At 40.5% G+C, this 22,608-nt stretch overlaps 1 protein-coding gene across 2 annotated transcripts; it reads right to left on the bottom strand.

Annotated features, from left to right (window-relative positions):
• Positions 1–786: 786 nt before the first annotated feature.
• PPTC7 (protein phosphatase targeting COQ7) lies at positions 787–22,499 on the bottom strand. Of its 2 annotated transcripts, XM_009482326.2 has the most exons (6): positions 22,275–22,499; positions 12,467–12,646; positions 9,479–9,677; positions 7,115–7,238; positions 4,958–5,087; positions 787–3,089 (listed from the first exon to the last, which is right to left on the bottom strand). In XM_009482326.2, the coding sequence occupies exons 1-6, from the start codon at positions 22,474–22,476 to the stop codon at positions 3,031–3,033; spliced, it is 894 nt and encodes a 297-aa protein (XP_009480601.2). In that variant the 5' UTR covers positions 22,477–22,499; the 3' UTR covers positions 787–3,030. The 2 variants fall into 2 exon arrangements, with proteins under 2 accessions (XP_009480601.2, XP_075574689.1); XM_075718574.1 differs by lacking the exons at positions 787–3,089; positions 4,958–5,087 and adding an exon at positions 6,091–6,165.
• Between the last annotated feature and the right edge of the window lie 109 nt (positions 22,500–22,608).

The following is a 22,608-nucleotide window of genomic DNA, read 5'->3' as shown; positions in this document are numbered from 1 at the left end:
CAGTCCCGTTACGTTACACGGTTACTGGTGTATAAACTTCCCTTTCCTTCAACTCTCCGCTCCGGAACCACCAGCTCCCGCTAACGCGCACACCCCCTCTGCAGCAGCCGGAAGTCAGCCTGCGCTCCACTCACCCACGCTTCCATTTCATGGAACACCTTTCTTGTACGTTCCTCTCCCAAATAGTCACAATAATCTAATTCCTAGGAAGTGTTACTGCTTCATGCATCGTTTAAAGTTATTTTGATAGTACGGGCCCTGTCATTTCCTTTTCCAAAAATTTATTGTGCGCAGACAGCTTAAGTTCATAGGAAGAAATTAGGTTTGATATGTTTAGAGTGCACATCTTAAAACAAAAACAATCAAGCATGTGATAAAAATATCAATTCTTTATAATACAGTATTGCTTTATAAACAGATGGAAAAGCTATAAGCTTTACTGGTCTTTGGTGTGTCCGGTGAGGGATAAACTCATGATTTGTAAATCAAAATCCAAATTTGTTCTTTAAAAAAGGAAAAAAAAGAAAAAAAAACCCACCACGTGATATGAGGCAAATGGCTTTGTAGACACTGCTCAGCTACGAACGGCTTTAAGCCGGAGAGCGAGGCTTGGCGCGGCACCCGCCAGGCAGCACGGTTCAGCTTCGGAGCGGAGAGCCGAAGCCTCCCCGCCCAGGGAGCGCGGGCCCCGGACCAGCAGCGGCAGAGCACAGCGCACGCGACGCCTCGGGCGGGGGCAAGCACCTTCGCCACGCTCAGTGCGCTTTTCCGTGCATCACTCAGCGAGCCGATCCGTGCGTCGCCCAGCGCGCGGTTCTAGGAAGTCGGGGCGGGGGGGGATAATGAGGGCTGGGGACCAGCGTGCTGAGAGCCGGGGGTCAGAGTGCAACGCAGTCCAGGTCTGCAGGGGCATCGTTTTCGGGTAAGTTCAAGGGAAAGAATAATTGATCAAATCTGCTCTAATCAAGAAGCGTGATAGTAAATACTGGAGAATAAAATGTAAAAGACACCCAGATTTGAGAGAGAACCCCCCCTCCCAAATGCCAGAAACAAAGCCCTGTACTGCAGCGTGAATACATTCCTTCTAACGAGACAGCTACACACAGCTTGTTCAATTTTAAAAAACAATGAGGACTGACAATTTGTGCAAAGTTATCCACCGCTCACTGTTCCATGGATCGCAAAACTAATTATTTTTTTCTTCATTAATATAATCCTCCCCGTACCCTCACCAAAATAGTATTTTGGTCAAGTTAGGGTAGTTAAGGCATTTTGACAAGTAATTACAAGGTGATCAAAATAGATAGCTAACATTATGCCGATTTAGGAATAGCAGATAAATTACTGAAGAGCTTCCAAATTAATCACTTATTCTTATTACAAATGAAATGCCTGTTACAAGCATGATGCATTGAAATATAGTAAAATGACATGTACATGGTACATGTTAAATGATCTTAAATAAAAGCTTGACATAGTTACGCAAATATACAGTACAAGTCCACAAAAATTCTTTAAACAAGTTGAGGTAACCTCAAACTTAAACAGTTTTAATACAATAAACCAGGTAGTAAAAATCTCCTTTTGAGAGCAGGTAAGATTACTTACTGACCAAGTTTAACTGCACTCACCTAAACAGCAACATTACCCGACTTTTTTATATATAAAAACATGGCTTTAATTTATTTCTACATACTTTTCTACCAGCAAAAAAGTTAATGAAAAACTGACCAAAAATATATATATCTTTACAGCTATCAGCTTTTTGTATGAACCTCAGGAAAGAAAAAGGAAAGCTCGCTGGAACAGGGGGAACAAATGTGAGCTACTGTAATTCAAAAGGAAATGTAATATTGCAAAGTGGCTGTTAGAGAACTGTAAACATCATTAAGGTTCATTCCAAAAAACCCTAAACTTTAGTTACTGAAATGTAAGTTTCACTGATTATTCATTAAGAGTTTCCATTTACGTACTTACGGCTGCTGCCACAGCGTAAGAAAGAGGTGCTTGTTTGAGAGTCAGAGAGATAAGGATCAGCTGGACTTAAGCTGGTGCAGCATATTCTCTTCTACACAAGCGAGAACGGCAATTATTAACACAAATTATGTTTGGTTAACAACAGAGTTATCTACCAAAAGTGAAGACGTTCAGAGTTGAGGATGATCTGTTCTTTGTGCAACCTCCCACTGTAGCATTTATGCCGTATCATCCCGCGCTGGCGAGACGGGTTAAAATGCTGAAAGGACCTCAACTTTGGCCAGCTCGGCTTTTTGAGACCGAGCTAAAATTTTTGATTAAAAAAAAAAAAATTATCCACAGCCAAAACATCCAGATACCAAGCCCATTATGGACGAATGATCTGCAGAACTTTTAAGATCACAGTTAAGCACCTGAAATCACAAAACACATTTGCATCCATATAACTTGAACTAAGTATGTTTTTTGAAATTTCGTACTAGAAAAGGCTCCTAGGCTGACACCATGTATGGCAAGAGCAGAATGTTTACAGCAGTTATAAATCTCCTGAAAACTGGAGCTTAGAAACACAAAACCTCAGCTATCACTGTAACAAGACTATGCTTATGAAACGGCGTTCTGTAACATACCCTTTAATGAATAGTGAATGTTTCTAGTAAGTAGAGTAATATGCCCTCTTGTAGGGGTTTTAGCTATTGAATCTAGTCTGAAAGATGATAAACCCATTCTACTCCTTTGAAAGTCAGTCACATTTCAAACGCAGTAACGATGCGGGATTGATCCTCCCCCTTTTAAGGGGAACGCCTAAGCTCTGAAAGACATGCTTCAAGCCTTGAGCTTCTTCATTTCTTGCTGGCAGACAGAGACCAGTGTACTACGAGAGTGGTTCTGAACAAGGACTTCAGTTGCATCTCAAGACAGGCAACGAGCTCGAGAACCGGCTGCTGAGATCAGCTGCAAAGGAAGAAAGCAATCCTGCCAGCAGGAAACCGTACATGTGAAGCTGGGAGCTCGGGGATAACGAACACGTCAGAAGCTGACACTCCGGGCAGATCAGTCTGTGTACTCAGCTACAATAGAAAGAAGGACGGTGATGTCATCTGGTTTTCCCCCTGTAATATAAGCAAAATAAAACTATTTCATCAAACCACAGTGGGTCATCTTCTTATAATCTGTGACATTCCCCGTGGAAAGCTCTTTTAAAAAAAGAGTTTAACTATTGAAAAACTGGTTTGTGTACACACAAGAGCTCTGCTTCCTCCACCTCCTTTCCAAAATGCAACTGAGGCTAGCAATGACATTTAAGACAACAAAAAAGTGCTCTCCTTTTAAGCTACAGTGAGGTCACAAGCTATTAAAAGGAGTACAGAACCTTGAATATTGTTGTTAGCCAGTAGAGCAGAAAGCTTGTTTTCTAGCAGACTATTTAGCTTTGAGTGAGTTTGGGTTTTTTTAAATAAATGTACAAAAACCTGACACTGCTTTGTTACAAGCAAGCTGCAATGAAAAAGTTATCTTCTCAGGAATTTACTGTAAATCAAACACCTCTTTAGCATCTTCTCCAGCATTATATTACTGCATATCTTTCTAAAAGCTACTTCACGTTTTTAGTAGTCACTTTTCAAACCTCAACAGCAAGAGCAATACACTCAAATCTTAGAGAACCAGCTCCGAGAAGAGGTATTTTGTTACGCAGGAAGTCAAACCAGTCCTTTGGACTCGGGAGATCTGCAGTTTCATTACTGAGTGACTGAGCTTTGTAGCAACATGGAGCCCAAGCTTTACAGCTATTGTCTCTACCCTCAGGAAAGACACTTAAGGGTCTTGCAGGAAATCCTGCTCTCCTGATACAGAGATAATGAGAACATCTTTACTAGCAGAATTATATTTATTTCTTTAAAAAAAAGAAAAAAGGTGTTTGATAGGACTCTGAACTCCACCAGGTGTTAGTATCTTTCTGGAGCGCAGGAAATAGACAGATTAGGACAGGGATGCTATTCATAGAATCATTTAGGTTGGAAAAGACTTTTAAGGTCATCCAGTCCAACCATTAACCTAACACTACCAAGTCCACCACTAAACCGATTAAGGGTAGAGTAGCAATTTCGTGTTTCCTGGCTTGGTGGCTGGATTATTTTTAATGAAAGTAAAAACTAGGAATCACTAAGGTTGGAAAGGATCTCTAAGGTCATCAGTCCAACCAGCAACCCAACACCACCATGCCCACTAAACCATGTCCCAAAGTGCCACGTCTGCCTATTTTCTGAACACTTCCAGGGATGGTGACTCCAGCACCTCTCTGGGCAGCCTGTTCCAATGCTTGACTACCCTTTCCGTGAAGAAATTTTTCCTAATACCCAATCTAAACCTCCCCTGGCACAGCTTGAGCCCATTTCCTCTCGTCCTATCACTAAATACTTGGGAGAAGGATGGTACAAGGGTCAGAAATTTGAACAAAAAAAAAAAGCAAAAAAAAAAGCAGTCCATCACCGAAGAGTGGGTAGAATCTTGACTAAAAAGCATCAATAATAGAAGACCTTAAAAAAAACAAACCACCAAACCACACACACACAGAGCCACACACACACGCAAATCAAAAGGAACAAGTCAAGTAGTTTCCCCAAGAGCCTGGAGAACTTGTATCAGGCAGGATTCCTGAGGCAGTAGTGTACATATTAAGTAAAAAAAAATTTAAATTTAAAAAAAAAAAAAAATCAGTGCACTGCATTCTCTGCGTTCCAGCTGCTTCCCCACAGGAGGCTTCTGATCAGCCGGGGCCTGGGATGACCTGCGTCAGGAGCTGGGGTCCTTGCCAAACCCAGCGCACTGGCTTGGCGCTCCACTGCCAACCGCATTTCTTAATGCTCTGTTTTCCCATCAGATTTTAGAACAACAGAACTTCACTTTGCTTAAGACTTCTCAAAGATAGCAGGAGTGGGAGGAGGGGGGGGGGAGGGAGGAACCAAACCACACAACTTACCTCTCACATTCAATCCATTGTCACATGCAAACTGTGCGAATGGTGACATGTAAGTGGGATCATATGCCAGCTCGTGAGCTTGCTCAGCAATGCTTCTCGCAGTCTGCTGTATACTCTCATAGTTCGAGTTCTAAATTCACGAGGAAAAAAGTTTATTCTTACAAGAAAGTCTACCGGTAGCTGTTTTGCAGATGCGCATCAGTTTTATAGATCCCTGACTGCCGGACCTCTCTCTCGCAGATCAGGGCGCTAGTTACCACCTTCTCTTCCAAATGGAAGCCTCGCCATCTTTTAGCCTTTGTATTTGGTTAGAACGGCAAACCTTCCCAGCTGAAGTCCAGACCTCTATTCCCTACCAGCAGCTACAAGACTTGGTTTTGGAGAATTCGCAGAATTTAGAAACTTAGAACTAATACTCAAAATAGACTAAACAGCCTCACCTGAAGGAAGCAGGTTTTTTATAGCTATACTAGCAGTTCTCACTGAAAGAACCATCCTTCCCTCACAAAGTAGCCTCTGTTGAAGTAATTATGTTTTACCTTAAATGGGAAGTCTTACTTCTCTGACCCTCTTACCCAAATCGACAAGAGCACACTTGGAGGGAAGGGGCACTTCAAAAGTTAGATGAGAAAAAAAATTATTGAGCACGCAAACTTTCTACGGACTGCATTTTAAATGCCTTTTTTTTTTCTTCTGTTTCAGTAACTCTGCTGCTTTACTCCAAGACTTTTCTTACTCAAGCCAACATGACACGACAACCACTGCTCTTTTTGTTTGTAACTATTTTATAATGCCTTGTCATTTCAAGAGTCTTCCCTGCAGTTTGGGGAATTAGCAGGCATTTACATGATTAACTTTTGGCTGAACCTCACAGGGAACTTCGGTGCCTTTCCCAAACAGGCCAAAAGGTGGAGCCCAACTTTATTCCACAAGGGAATTCCATCTCCAGCATCGGCCCAGGCTAACCTTACATCTGCGCAGCAAAAGGAAGGTGGGAGTACAGCAGGCAGAGGTATGATCTGGCTACAGCATTAAGTACCAGCCGCGCAGGTTAGCGACCAGCCCACCAGGCCCTTCCAAACCACGACAGCATGCTGATACATCTCCAGCACTGTCATTACCTTTGCTAACCAGATTAAAGCCTCTGCGACAGCTTGCGCTCACGTTTTCCATTTCACAGCGCAGCTTCTCAATTTCAGACCTGAATACTGCACCGAGAAGAGGGGAGAATGATAGCGGGGACTGCAGAGAGGGGGAAACACAAGAGTCTGCCTGATGCGCAGAGGCCTCTCAGACATTTTGTTTGTAAGGACCCACTCTCTGTCTGACACCACCTTTCAGTTATGTAGCTGCAGGGTAAGAGCAGGCAAAATTTTTTTAAAACCACACTATAATTCTACATGTTAACCTTATTTGCATTTCATAACAAAACAGTTCCCTCAGGGAGTTATACATATTGATATCGCCTAAGTGTACTTTCCTTTCTGTAAGTAAATAGCCTTAAGCTAAATGTTCTCATCCAAATTAAAATATTTTAATGTATTTTTACTATTTAAAAGGATGTCTGTGGTCACTAACCTGGAAAAGTTGTCAGGGAATTTTTTTTACAGAACATTAAAGATTTTCAAACACACGCAACCCACAATTCAGACAGCCCATACTACTTTAGAACTACTGTTTTATAACCCTTCAGAAAAAGCTTCCAATTATTTCTAAGTATACAGCTCACCCCTTCAAATAACATATGAGAGAATGCTGTATTTTCATGTATATAATCTACAACCTGCCAAGTGCAGATAAAATACAATGTGTGAGCAGTTGGTCAAGGGCAGTGCCTGCTATTGAACATCTCCCCCTTTCCCTCCCATCACCAGTCAGTGACGTGGTGCCAGCTGCTGCTCAGGAAATTTATGCCCAAGCTGCTGCTTCTGGATTCAGCCTGGGTGCAGATACAAGAGACAGCGCTTTGGCGTCAGTGTCCCCTTCTACTGCTCACATGTGGTATTAACTGAAAAGTCTCTAAACGATAGCACTTTGTGGTGGGTCTTTTATATGAAATACAAAAGTTATGTGCATAAAAAGTAATGGTAGTAACTATAAGGGAAAGCCAGTCCAAAAGATGTGAGAGATTCAGAAAACACACACACACACACTTACCTTCAGCTTTTTTAACTCCTGCAGAATCATGTAGTCAGGCATGTTGTCAAACAGTCCGTCTGTTGCAGTCAAAATAATGTCTCCAAGTTGGACATCAAAAGAAGTACTATCAGCAGCATCAGGGCTGTGAAGATGACAGATATGTTAAACAAAAGGACTCCAGCTTTCACTAAGACACCAAGCAATGTCAAACTAGCACATCAACAGCTTCTGTAATTCACTACTGTTATGTGTTTTTCTGCAAAAGAAAGAAATAATCACTAACTGTGGAGCTTTTGCACCAGGATGGCTTGTCAGGAAAGCTACAACAGAAGAACTGTGATTGCAAACAGGTAATGTTCCAGCTATTACACAAAGGATTTGCATTTAGAATTCCCAGATGAACAATCCTGCAAACTAATCTGCTTCACAAGTGTATCTCCATGGAAACCATTAACTAGAATGGCAGCTCAGGGCTTCCTTCTCACTCATCTTACATATGTAAGAGAGCTATACTTGAAAGGACAATTCATAACAGGAACGGCCAAAACACTTAAGGATTCTGAATCACTTTCTAATGCAATGGAATATAAAACATGTCTGGAAATCGCTACCAGGAGACCATAGCCGGTTGGTCTACTTATGTCTTAAATACATTACACAATACCAATTTTGGCCATGAATACTGCTGCAAAAGCTGATTCTCAGAAGCAGCACAATGACAAACCCTTCCTTTTTAAAGATTCTTCAGGGGTCTTTAAAAGGGAGAAACTGCTGCATCCCATGCCATTTGGCAATGCCAAAAAGTAGAAGAGCTGCTTTGCTCAACTGATTTGTAGCTTCAGGAAGGCTAACAGAGTTAAGATTGCCTGCCTATTCCCATATATAGCCAAATTTAACATTTAACTGGGACAACAAATAAAAAAACAGTACTGGAGAAGCATTTAGACAACACGCATGAGTATTAATTAACGTCAAGAACAGTGCAGAAACTAGCCAGAAAGCTATAATCATGATTCAGAATCGAAGTGTGGGAGCTCATTTATCTTGCTCTTTCCTTATTATGTGATGACTCAGATTGCTTTGTTTTCTTAACTTCCACTGGACATTATCAATTATCCCTGTGCTTTTTGTCTTCCCATGAATGACACAATCTCAGAAAAATTAAGATTTTTACAGCTCTGGAATTTCAATCAATCATTTAACTTTAGTCTAATAAAGAGGTTAGATTATTTAAGGGTTCTAATTTCAGAGTTCTACCCTAGCTTCCTCTCTGCAGCCTTATGAAGAAGTAATAAAATCACATGCAAGAATGGTCAGGAGTTTCAACAACCTAACCAACATTTTCAAAAAGAGCTATTTTGACATTAAAGTTATAACCCTTACTGCATCAGCCTTGATATTTCACAGAATCATGGAATCATTTAGGTTGGAAAAGACCCTTAAGATCATTGAATCCAAACCTTATATCAAAACTTTAAGATGCCTATTGCACTCCCTGTATACTATAGTCACTCTTTGAAGATCCCTTTATCATCTTCCTGTACTCAGAAGAGGGATATCACTTTAGTAAGTGTATAACCATTGATTTGAGAGCTGTATTTCAATACATATTTGAAAGCTAGTTTGCGGGTTTTTTTAAATTTTATATTACTGGTGAGACTTCACAAAGTCAGAGGATGGATCAGCCTGACGTTCTTAGGGGAAGACACAAGTACAAGTCTGCCTTTGAAACAACTCATTTCTGTGAACAGATTGTCCTTTCCTAATACTCTCATTTCCCAGCTTGGTGTTCCGCCAAACAGTTTTTTTGCTCGTTTGGGTCAAATACAATATGCTGCGGGAAACACAGCTATTTGGAAACGCAAGTTACAGTCACATGTCCCTCTGCTCTATTCTTCAAGTACTTGCTACCTCACTGCCAAGATATCTAAATTAGTGTACTCCAAACCAGTCTCAAGAGAGTACAGACAGGGACTGGGAACGAAAGCTACTGGTAAGACAAGCCACTCATGCAGGATGACTGGCACATGCACCAGCTGCAGTCTTATTACAGCAGCTTTATTGAGCAACAGCTTTCCATGGATCAGAACATGCCTAGTGCACACCATAGACTATGGGAATACGCCATCATGAATGAATAATTAGCCCAATCAATTCAGACTGTGCAACAGCATACAGAGTTTGTTAACTACAAGGTGAGAAATGTTCACATTACCTAAAGACAGGGGGGCAGGGCAGGTATAAGACCCTTTGATTGGATACATGCTTAAATCCCACATGCTACGCTGCACTACACAAAGAGCACCGTGGCGGCAAAACTGCAACCTTTTGGGAGTTGATCACATACACAAATTAAAAATTTAAGATCCTCTCCCATCTTACCTGTCACTTAAGACAACTCCTTCTGCTTCTGGTGGAGCTATTGACAGTTGGAACGGAGTGTTGAAGTAATGCTGCTGCTCATCGGATCGATGTACTACTTCTCCTCCTCTGACTACCAAAAATCCAGAATCTCCCAAGTTGGCTGTATGTAAACGATGACTTGTTCTGTCCAGAACTACTATACAAGCTGTACTGCTTCCTGGAAACAGAACACGGTAACTGGAGTTAGCCTTACAGAGATTTTTTATTCTTTCACCAATTTGATTCGTAGTCCAATTATTCAAATATTTATCAAAGCTTACAAATCAGGAGAAATGGAAATACTCAATAATGCCAAAATTAATATACACCGAAAATAGCAAAATGCTAGAAATCTTTGCAAGACAAACTACGATTTTTGTATAGACCTTACTTTTCCTGCTTTGATTTTGGTAAACACATTATGCTGACAAATACCTGTTTTGTTCCACTTTATTTACAGTTTTCCATCCCAACATACGTCAGCACATTCTGCTATAGGACCGGATTTACAGAAGTCACATAAAATACTGAAATTCCAAAATCACTGAGATAATAGAATTCTAGTAGCATCCATACAATGCTAGGTGCTCTCCACACAGTTTCACTCATCAGCTGTAAATAAACCATGCCAAGTAAAGAACTGCTTGCAATTAAGTATTAGGCATTGTTGCATTACTCTTGTTGGAACATTAAAATGCTCTTCTTCTTAGTGTGGCTCTGTAGAGCTATCTTCATGTTTAAAAAAATAATAATCCTGTCACGTCTTCAGGATACTAACTTCACAAGTCTAAAGCAAACATGTTTCAGAGACAAATACTATTCCAGATTAAAGTCAGACAGAACAGAAACATATCTACTTGTCAACCGTGCTCAGAACTATCCCAGCCATGCCTGAGGGCACTGAGGAATTCTTGATTCATTCACTGGGAAGTAGCCACCAACTGTGCTTGGTTGCAAGCCACAAAAATAACTGTATTGCAAAGATATCCATCCACAGACTAAGTCCTTCACAGCAAACAGCAATCACTTAACTTCTGCAAATAGGACAGCACATGCATCAAAAGAACTTTCATTCCTGAAGAGGGTGAAATACAGCTAAAGCATTTCTTTTTGACTTCTGCCTCTAACCTAAGTCCCCATATCACCAGCTGGCAAACAGTATTCATCTTCTATCCTAACGTTCTTCCAGCAGAAGTTTCCAAGCATAGCTACATGTTGGACAGACCACAAGCTTGCAATGAGCTAAACGTACAAGCAGGCTGGCTAGTGCAGAAGTCCAGCTGGCTCTAGGCATCACCTATTCCAGATGTTTCCCTTTCTAATACAGGGAGCTCCCTGCAATACGCTTGCACTTAATTTGTTCTCTAGTGAATATATAGGACCTACTCTACTCTTAGAGAACGTAAGTCAAAGCAGTATCTTAGGAAAAATCAGGTTTTATATGTGAGAGCGTCCCAGATTATTCTGCAATACAAGAACAGTGTTTAAATAAATGGCACAGTTTCCTTCCACTTCAGTTTTATTTTAAAATATTTGCTAGATACAATGCCAGTAAATTAAGTATCGAGACTTAAAGCACAATAGCAAGGAATAGTTATTGCCTAATGAATCCTCCTTAACGAAGTCCTCTCCCTTCATTTCAAAGAAACTCTAAATGCTCATTGCTGTGGTAATTCCAGGGTTTTATTTCTACTTCTAAAAATACTGTTCTCTGTTAAAGGAGAAACACTAAGGATCATTAGTTTCAAATTCTAACTCTATTAGCAGAGTGTAACTAGGAGGCCATGTGTGGAACGCAGATCTTGTGACTCAGCATATGCTGCTTTTCAGAATCCAAAAGGTCAAGCCAAGCAGAGCTGCCTCCGTCTACAAAGCCGTTGTGAGAGCTCTCACCAGTGGCCCACTTTGTAGATCACTTACAGCTACATCTGCTTTGCACAAATAAGCACTATTAAACACACAAAATCCTAATGTAATTACTGACCACTGCTATTTTAGTGATACTTAAGGTCACTTCTGAGGTTCAAACCTATTCTTTAGACATATAATGCAAGAACATCTGTTCCAAAGCTCAGCAGACAAGTTAAATATAGCTTACACAGCACTCTTCTGGCACAAAAGTTTAAGGTCAGGTGAGAAGCATGCGTATCATGCAGGGTAACACTTTCTTGGTGCATAAGAGGTCACATGCTCTTTAGAAAAGTATTCTGTTTTCAAGGTTGTCAGCTGAGGCCAAATGTTGCCTCTCTATCTGCATCATTCCCAAGGCGGCTGGATGCCCTGTCTAAAATCAACTTTGACACAGAATATGCTAAGCATCTACTTTAGTTTGCTTCCAGAAAAATCTGTAATGAATCCCCCACAAAGAATTATAAAAATAATATATAGTACCAGTGATTGTATGATATAAACTACTTAAGTCGACCAATTAGGTTTAAAGTTCATTGGACATAAAAGGCAACGGGAGCAGTAAGGCAAGGAATGAGCGGAACTGCATCCAGTTATCGTCAGAAAATATTTTTGCTTGCATAGCTTAAGCAAAAAGCCACAACCAACCATTAAGAGTTTTCAACTGAGAACAGCTATTTATACATACATAACAGAGAGGATGAGTGCACATGCCATAGCATATTCTACTGCTGCTGCTGAACTTGTTTTGCAAACTCTCTGAAAGCACTGGTGAATTACCACCCTTCACACACAACGGCAGTTAGCCTTTTACTTTTTTTTTAATATACGTATATACACACAAACATTCCCTGCATTACCAAATGAATCAAGACAGTTTTTAAACATGCAAGAGAAAATAAGAATGCTACCGAGACAACTACATTTCTATGTTTTTTGGTTAATTAAAAGATAACTGCCTGCAAATTTGCTGTAGAAGCTGACAACAGATTTAAGCAACTTTGACTAAGTATATGCCTAGATAACACAGATCCGATTTATACATTTTTGCTCTCTTACCAAGCAAAGGTACTTTGTTCTGCAGCAGCTCACAATAACCTGCGGTGAGAATCCCAACAGGATTACTTGGTACAAACCGTCCTTCTTTTACTAAACGTTCACATGTTCGCATTAGAGTCCCTGAGAACTGAGAAGGGTCAACCCCATAGTCTCTCCAGCCACCTACACCATCTGCTACCCCTAGAAGAAAACAGAAAACAAGAGTTATATGAACAGAAATGGTTTCCAAAACAATGTTTTAAATTTTTGACATCACTTATGATATTCAGTAACTAAAAAGCAGGACATACCCCCTGCTTGAAAAACAGTTTTGATTAAGGAAAAAAAAAAACTTCTAAGCATTTATAAGATAATTTCTGACATCAGCTCCTAGACAAATCTCTAAATATAATCTGAATTGCTGAAGAGAAGGTAAAGTCTAATGCTGAGAACTCTGTGAGGAAGCTGACTTCACTAGAGAACAACTAACGGGGAATCTGGGGGGAAGGAGAAGGATTCAATCACATTAACCTTTAATTAACCATTAAAAAGGAAGAAGAGTTTTCAGCAGCCCAAATTTTTTTCTCAAGCTACTTGCTTGTATGAAGGATAATGCTTTCTATTTAGTAATACAAATTTCTGTAGAAACTTAACTTCCATTTTAAAAGTGTATTCAAAAAACCATGTAACCAACACAACGCTGGGATGTACCCCTGCAAGGATAGTTTGTTGCTTACAGCTTCAGCCAAGCAAGAGAATGAAAACTGACTATGATCCAGTCAATTTTCATTCAAAACAACCTAGATGGCAGAAAATTAGACCAAGTCTGCCAGAGCGTGGGTAGCTTCTGAGTAACCCCAGAGTCAAATAGCAAAGATGCACATAGAGAAGGGGGGCGGTCAGAAGGAGATAAGCAACAGATATGATATTCTGCTGCCCATTTGGCTGAAGTACTTTGAATTTCAATTTAACAATAGAAGTAAAATACTGTCTGAACGTATTAAATTATGAGATAAAAATATTTCTACTTGGAAATTTTTCCAAAAATCTTTTTGATCTTCAGCATGTAAGGGACTAACCATTTCAAGCTCAGGTTTCTGCACCATAATAAAGCTAAAATACTATGCTCATGATAAAAGCACGAAGAGCCAATTTCAGAGCTCAAACTGTGCTGAAGAACAGCCGCCGCCTCAGAAAATGCCGCTATTAGCAAAGGCAGGAAAATTTAACTGAGAAGGTAAAACTAAGTTTGCCTCATCTACAAATGCCCTTCACATGGGACACCATCTGAAACTGAGACGGAAGGTTTAGAGCTGACCTTGGCACGAACTATAATCTGACAGGAGGTTATAGCCAGATTCTGAACAGCCTATCAACATTAATCAGATTTCTCCCAAAAATAGTGCACAACCTTTTAGACACCTGCTTTGTCCGTTTGCTTTCTTAGAAGAACGCTGTAGAAGGCAGATCCCTGTATGCACTTCTTCAGACCAGACCCTGGGAAGAAGCTCATGCAAAAGCAACCCTGGCATTCTCAGAAATGCCTTTTCTGGTTTCTTCAAGAACAAACTAATCCTCTCTTTACAGGTCCCACAACTTCAGGTTAATACTGGATTAACCCTTTGCTTTCTGCTGCGACGCAGACAAGTCTACAGTAAGAGATTATTAAGAAAAAGTTCTAGATCTAGAACTTGAAATAGAAACTAAGCTTCAGTTTGGATGATGATGCTTGCTTTACATGAAGTTACCAGATCAGCGCCTTCTTTCCCTTTAAGATTAACACAATCCAGGTATTTTTGCTAGCTGAATACAGCATTGCTTCACTGACAACAGGGTAAATGCAATGAAAAGATGATGTTTGACAAGTATTGTCCAAAGCTTTTGGCTCCCAAAGTGGTTACAAAACAAGCTCATCAGAAGTTATGGAGTTCCCTCAAGCAATCAGTAAACCATTTTTGCATTGGTCTTCTTGGAAAATATTTAAACAGAAACACTACAGCGTTAGTATACAGTACAAGAAAGCCGCCATAGCAAGCGCCTGGTAAGGTTAATTATCAAAACCTGTTTCAATTCTTAAAGCAAAAATAAGAGTATGCCACCTGATGTTCTTTGCTCACTTCTTACTCCAGGCAGGAAATCTGAATCTGTAGTCATGGCAGCCCACTTCATACCCTATCTTCAGCCATGTAACGGCTTTGTCCGTCTGCCTTTCTGTCTGCTTTTTGCAAGCTCTAAACAGCTTTAAGTACATTCTGCCAGTGCCTTCCAAAACAATCATCCTCTAGACGGTCCACAAGTAGGTCCTCCAACTTAGCTTTGTACCACACTTAAGAGAACAGATTGCCTGCTTAAGAATCAACAAGACAGTTGTGCATTCCTTCTCCATCGCTGGCACAGAAGCAAACAGGACCATCGCATTGATGAGCAGGCCCCGGAGTTTGCTTTCACTGTAACACCTCCACGACACCTCATCAGCTCACTAACTCATGTGCCACCACTGGCATCTATTTCTTGTCTTTGCCTAAAATGGACAATGTGGGGTTTCTTGCAAAGGTTAGGGTCATCCCCCTCCTTTTCTTTCCCCCCCTTTTTTTTTTTAAACAGTATTGCTTAAAGATGATAGGTCAGTTCATTTAATTTAAGCTAAATGACCTTGTTGGCTCCCAAAGCATGGTTCATGAACACTGCCAGAGCAGTCAAATGCTTCCTCCTGCTCCGGCACAGAGCCAGGAATTACTGCTGCCATCGAGATCAATGGCAGTACATAGGCAAAGCACAGTCAAGAAGCCCTATACCACACAGTGCCACCTAGAAAACATCCACCTGTATTGCTTTTGCCTAAAAAGAAGATTTTTACATTCCCCAAGAGCTTTAGCCATCCTGTCCTACCTTCAGCATGGTTTTAAATTGGAACCAGTATCTTTACATTCTACATTCTCAACATAAACAAAACAGTTTTATGGGAAAGGAATATGAGATTTTAAAACAGACCGAATAAACTGCTACTGAAATAGATAAAAAGTAAATGAGAATAAAGTTTAAGAAAACTTCATGATTTGATATACAGCAAACAAGGAGCTATTTGTGAGATATTTCAAACTCCAAAAGTACCAAGAACTGAAAACTCAACTCATAAAAATGGACTAACTTTTATGTAATAACATGTTTTCCCTCTGTCAAAGGAAAATTCCAAGGTACTGCTATTGGCAGTATCACTGCCAAGGAACAATGCCAAGCTCTATTCATTTGTATTATCTTTGTTTTCATCTAAGACCAAAAAACCTGTAAATATTCAAAATAACTACTGTTTTAACAAGTGAAAAAGATTACTCAGGTTTTAATTTTCTTACATTTCACCATAAAACATTAAGTATTGTCTTCCAGTATCCATCATCTAACTTAAAATAACCATCTTACAAAATAGGAATCACAGGACATTTAAGACAAACTGCATGGCTGAGAAGAATTGCTGAAATTGAACCGTACACAAGCCTTGATTTTTTTCTAAGCTATTCAGTAAATCAGCAAATTTTAAAGAAAGACTATTTCTTTGGATATTCCCTGTTCAAGCCCATACAGAAATTACACAAATGTCCATGTGACATAGTGAAATGCCTGTGGCTAGATGAACAACCACTGTGAATAAAGCAATTGAAAATTTCACAACAGATTACTTCAAAAGAATAAGCGCTTCTCAACCATTTAACTATATTATGGAGACCTTTCAGAACCTTTGAGAGTTAACGCTCTACTACATTGCCTTCTGCTGGAAAATACTACTGCCAGATTAAATACTCGCTGCATGTGTCAGTCGAAAAACTGGCTCGCTCTAACTTCTAATTCAGTGTATCGAGATCTCTCATAGACAGTTGTAATGAAGTTTCAAGACAAAGCACAAGTGACTGATGCTGCAGCACTGAAACTGAGCAAATGAAGACACTGGCACTGAAACTTGTTAAAATTTATTTCAAAATGCTAAAAGTACCTGGGATAAAATACCAGTTTAAATGCAAACGTGAAGTTGTTTTGACTGCTAACACATGTGTTTAACTGCAGAAGCCCAGGGAACAGCCAGTCAGTGCTGAGACTAGTAATGTGCCTTTCACCACACACTTTTGTAAGCCAGACCCAGATGTTCCATCTAGTTCAGAGCAAATGTAAACCAAACAGGCTTAAAGTTCCGAACAAAACCATGATACTACTCAAACCCTGTTTAATATAAATAGCCTTATGAGTGGAACTTCTGGCTAGCTGGCAAACTAACCTGCCCATGGTCAGAGTCCAAAAGTATCACCCTGTCCCAAAAGTCTCTGGAAAGATGGATACTTTCGAACATTGCATCAGCTGAAAATAATAATCACACACAGAAGCACCAGGCAGGCACAAGCATGCCAGCAGGAATTGTTTTTGCAAGCAACCACAATTAACTTTATAAGAAACTCCAAGTATCCTATTGAACTTTGAATTTCTTGAGATCCTTAGCTGAATTAGCAATAAATCACTGATAAGAAGAACATCAAAAGGACACATTTGTGACTGAATTTATTTTGCATCAAATATAGAAGAAATGCTAAAATGGTAACAAAGTGCAATCTGTTGCACTACACAAGTTTGAAATACAGCACTTAGTATTTGTCAACATATCAGAATTGAGATAAACTGGTAAGATTTCTTGTTTTATCAGCGATGAGATAAATCACACATAGGTCGGACAGGTTCTCCATCCAAAGCAAGTCACACGTGCAAAGCAAGCACTAACTCTCCTAGCAGCTTCAGTGGCGGCATGTATGGGATCACAATGTTACAGCCAAACCCCCAGGTTTTGAGAAAGAAATAACCTGGTTAAATACAAATCCCTGAAGGCAGCTTGTGTGTGACTGGTAACTAGTTAAAAAAGGAAATGTTACTTATTCAAAATACACATTTTAAAAGTTACAGCAGACCTTAAACTACCCTTGCATTAAATAGAAAGGTAGTGGAAGAATAACTGGCTAAGTGATAACAAGGAACAAAAAGCAAGAGGCGAAGTGAGAGATGATGTTGAAGAACAGACTGAAGGAGAAACAAGGAACTGAAAAACATTAAATTGTGCATCTACTTCCAGGAAAAAGCAGCAGTTCCTTATATCTTCCCCCCACCAGCTACAATACACTGTCGTTCCTGAAACAGGTTTTTTACCAGGTAGATCTCTTACCTATTTTATTTAAGCCTGAGAAATCACTCAGTGGATTTTGGGAATTACAGGAGAACACTAAACTACGATTTACCTCTGAAAGTTTTTACAAAACTTCCCTACATAGTTATAACTACTTAACCTCTCAAGGTGTTGAGCAACACTGGAACTTATTTTTGTAGCTGAACTGCTGGTTGGTGCTTACATGCTGACAAGGGATAAGTACTGTAGAACAGACACCAGCCAAGTGGTACTGAAATTACTTATAGCCTGAACAGTCTCGGGCGCACAGTATTAGTAGCGCAGATGAACCAAAGCAAGCAGTGGGAGATTTTTGCAACATTTCCTGCAACGTAGGTATGCTTAATGTCTCACCTACTGTATTGTCTTCAGCTTTGCTTATTTCCTTCTGCAATTTCTGACAGAACCTGCTTTTCATTCAAGCTAAGATCTGCATATGAATGGAAAATCATCAGCTATCAACAAGCATCAATAGCACTTACAATTAAAATAAGTGTTCAGTTGCAAGTTATGATCAGAATACGTTGTGTGCAATGCCCTTCCAGAAACTGCAGTAAAGAAGAATAACCAGATTTTAGTTTCATTCTCAGAAAGAGAGCTACCGCATTTCTAAGAGGTTACATTCAACGCTACTTAAGAACAGCTCTGCTGACATTTGGATTAGCTGTACTGACAAGAATGCCAGTGAATATGATTGTCAATGGGGATGTTTCTCAATAATCTGTAGTTTCTTCTACAAATGACAGTACTTACGCTCCCATATTAAAAAGAAAATGTCATTTGGTCTATTACAAACTAAGACATGTACACAATTTTTTTCAAATGACTGATTACTCCAAGATGCCCTCAGTTCTCCCAATAGCGTAGGTGAAAGGCTACTCTGAAGCAAGCAGACGACTTGCCTCCTTTAGCGTGATAACTTGTGATACGGCAGCAATCTCTTTAATAGGTATGATACCAAATAAACCACTTAACATAGTCTTATATGACCTTCAGGCATCAGAGTAAGAATCCCTTCCTCCTCTATAATTGCCAGAGCAACCTTGACATTTCATCTACAAATCCTTTTAAGTTTTGTAGTTTACTTTTCTTGATGACAGTGAGACTAACAATATTCCAGGGGCTTTGTCACTCTAGAGTTTTACATACCTCCTATGCATGCTGCTGACAAACTTAGTTTTCAAGTAAAATGCAATTCCTTTCAGTTTAGAGCAACTGCCCTACAATACCACCTCCCCATACCTCACCAAAAAAATGAAAATCAACGTTTGCAGCAGACAGAATGGTTGCCAAATTTTAACTTTGCAGTGGACAAACAGTACCCTGCTGCCAGACAGTTTTTTCCTACTACTGCTGGGGGACAGAAATAGTTTGGAAGACTAGTCAAGTCACACTGGCTACACCCAAACTTCTACCCAGCACAGATATTGTATAAGTGATGCTGTCACGGGATGCACATTGGTTGCTGTAATGTTTCAATGATGAGTCACACAACAGCTTGGAAAATCCATAAAAAACTAGCAAAGACATCGGGAGCCTGATAAGGCAGCAATAAGCAAGAAAAGGCAGATCCCAACAAAAGAGAAAATGATCACCACGATGAGACTTCTCAAAATTTATAAATAAGCTTCAATGTTTAGTTTTGTTAAATAGGTGAAATGTTTATATAAAGTGATTAAGTTCAATTTTAAAATTCGTGGTTTTCTTCCTATGCACCAAAAATTCTTCTCCTATGCTAATTAGAAAAAAACAAAGGTGTCCGTTTCTAAGGAGTTTTGTTTTTCAGCTTTAAAAAAAAAACATTTCTGCCCTTTTAAGTTACAAAGGCATGCATGGAGAGTTATATAAACGTCTACCAAGTCTCAAGAAAGTATCTGACTATTCTGAGGATCTGGACAACCGAGACACTGACAGTGAATATACAAAAAGGTATGGTACAAGCAGCAGCAAAAAGGAAACATGGGCCTGAATCATAAAGCTCCAGAGATTAATATTAGCAGTAAAGCCATTTCCTTTTCTCAGCGTGATCCCAAAGGAAACACTCTGGGTCTGAGTTTCTTGTTTCTCCCTGTGCTCAGAATGGGAAGAGAACATGCAAATTTAACAGGTACATACCAGACAGGTAAGAGACAAAAACTCCAAGGATTCAAGTACACCAGTAACAGGCCTTATTAAGCCTTTAACAACTATGGGAGGGTTGGAAATAACATGAATCTTCCTAAGCTTTCTGCTACCTTACTATGAAAGGATAAAGCACAGACTAGAAGACACTGTTAAATTTTCAGCCTTAAGACTACACAGTATACACATAACAAAAGAAGCATTTAGCATTTTTCTGCCTGCTATAAACACACTGCCTAATCAACTTTTGTTTGACCTAAGAAAATGAATCCCCAAGCATTCATGCCAAACGGCTGGGAGTAGCTCTTTCACTATTACACCACACCCATATCCATCCCACACAGGCATGCTTCCCATATATTGGTTCTAGAAAAGACTGGCACAGAAGAATTTTAAATTAATTATCTGGCATGGCTTTGTCACTGATGACTACTAGGGCAGACTAACAAGTGATACACTTGAAATTCACTGTTCTCTAAAAGCACTCTTACTGTGCCTAGTGTTCACTTTGGCTAAAACCACATGAGCCTCTTCATTAAACTAATACTGGAAAATGAAGCTTGAGAAGCAACAGTTCGGCTCAACCAGTTTTGTTGAGGTGCAGAGTTAGGCAGGTATTGAGTTAGTACAAAATTTATGAGGGTCTTTAAAAAAAATAGGTACAGAACCTCAGATTCATGATGAGTATAAGAGGGACTGAGGGCAGGAAAACATTGGTGCTGAAACGCTTTTTGCTGCAGTGTAGAAGAGCCGGTTGAGAAAGGGAGACCAAGAGATAATTGTGGTAGCAGAAACAAGGAGAAAACTACTATGTCCGTAACCTTAAGAACTACAGATGAAGAAAAAGCATCAAGTTAGATTGCATCAAAACCCATCCTGAGCGTTACTGTTTGCAGAATGCACAGCAATCTTGGCTTTTTGGTATATATATTAGAAAAGCAATAAAGAACTAACATGAAAATAGCTTTACAGGGGGGGAAAAACAACACCAACAACTTTTCTATTTAAATTATTTTCTTCTTGGTACTTAAGACATCCTGGTCTGAAACCGCCTTTGCCGTTTGATCCTTAAGTGGAGTTACAATTCTGTTTGTTTCCAAGTTGCCATGAAAATTAATGCAAAGACCAACTTAGAAATGCAATTCTCCCTTGATTCCAGCAGGAAGACAAGACAAGCTGTAGGTCCACATATGGTAATTACCAAATATGGCCAAAAACCCCTAAATATCGTCAAATGGGTCTAAATTCACATGCTTCCCCATGCAGAGCGTCCACTCCAGTAAAGCAGATCCTGCATTTCTCTTACGTGCAAATACCAATTGCTCAGTTATTTATCAGTGCTGGCTAGTATGAACTTTAAAGGCAGCCAGCCTTAGTCACATGTTAAAGTGAGGTTGTCCAACAGCTAATTCTAACAGAAAAAAGTTTCTCTGGAACAGGCACAACAGAAAAGATGCTGGAGTATCTAAACCGCATTGACCAGTTTTCCACATCTCCTTGAAAGCTGTAGCATCACCCTTAGATTAACAGCTCCCTTGAGAATAATCAGTAATACTGTTACCTAGCACCAAGTTACAGCTTCCTGAAAAAATGTCTCAGCTATATTAAACAGCAACCAAGTTACAATGACAGCACCAAACTGTGAAGAGTCACCAAGCACCATCACATCACGAGGCACTGCAGTGCAATCCCACCAGTTTTAAATTAAAAAAAAAAAAAACCCCACCAAAAAACAGGGGCAGAGGGGAGGAAACTTTTTTTTTTTAAATGCCAAAGTTTTGGTGAAAATTTACTTCTCTCAGTTGCTCAAAAACTAATTTTTGCAGAGTGTCAGCCAAATTCAACCTTGACTACACAGGCGAAAGGTCAAGCACTGTCAAAAGCAATGCTGCTCATAAACTGATTATCTATAATTATTCACTACTTCTAAAATTTGAACCCTTAAAATTCATTTTGCACGTGAATCCAAACCAGAGAGTGCACTCAGGATAGAAGAAATACTGAAATCGAAGTTTGACATTTGAAACCTTTCTCAATGTCACTTTGCCTTTCACTTGACAAGGACACAGCACGCGCTAAAAATCAGGAAATGTCCGTTTCAATGATCCTTTATGTAGAAATGCCATACAGATACAAGGAGCTCGGTTAGGTTTTGAAGGCACACAGAAAGCGGAATGCACCACAAGCTGTTCCTCCGGCTTTCAGAGCCACTAGGCCTTACAGGCACCTGTAAGTGAAACACCAAGGCTGGGCCCAGACGCCCGGCACCCACAGCACCCCATCCCAAAGGCAGGCTGAGCAAGGCGGGTGTCATGCTGCAGCAAAGAGCACAACAGCTTTCTTCTGAAACTACAAAAAGAGAGAACTCAAGCTGACATTTGCAAGCGGAACTAGCTCCTTTGTCTGTGACAGAAGACCGAGCCGCTCCGCCATGTGCGGCTCAAGGAGGGGAGGTCAGGGCACCGACGCCAAAGCCACCTCAACACCCCGGAGCAGGGCCCCGCCAGCACTCACCCAGCACATCTGCCGACCGGTGCCGGGCCACGAAGCAGGCGTCATCCCCGTAGCACATGCCTTTCTTGAGGATGCCCTTGCGGAAATCTTTGCCAAAGCCACAGCTGGCTGTCACCAAGCTGTAGTCACGGGAGTCCGTCTGGGAGAGGCCGCCCAGGACTGCCCGGGCCACCAGCCTGCCATAGGAGAGCACCGAGAACATGGCGTGGGGCGCCCAGCAGCCGAGAGCCAGGAACGCGGGGAGCCACCGGCGCAGCCGCCTCCTGACCTGCCAGCGCCCGCCGCAGGGAGCCAGCCTTCCCCTGCCCGCCGGCCGGCTCGCCTCAGCCCGCGC

Source organism: Pelecanus crispus, chromosome 11, assembly GCF_030463565.1.
Source record: "Pelecanus crispus isolate bPelCri1 chromosome 11, bPelCri1.pri, whole genome shotgun sequence".
Lineage (NCBI taxonomy): Eukaryota > Metazoa > Chordata > Aves > Pelecaniformes > Pelecanidae > Pelecanus > Pelecanus crispus.
This window is presented reverse-complemented; position numbering and strand designations above follow the sequence as displayed.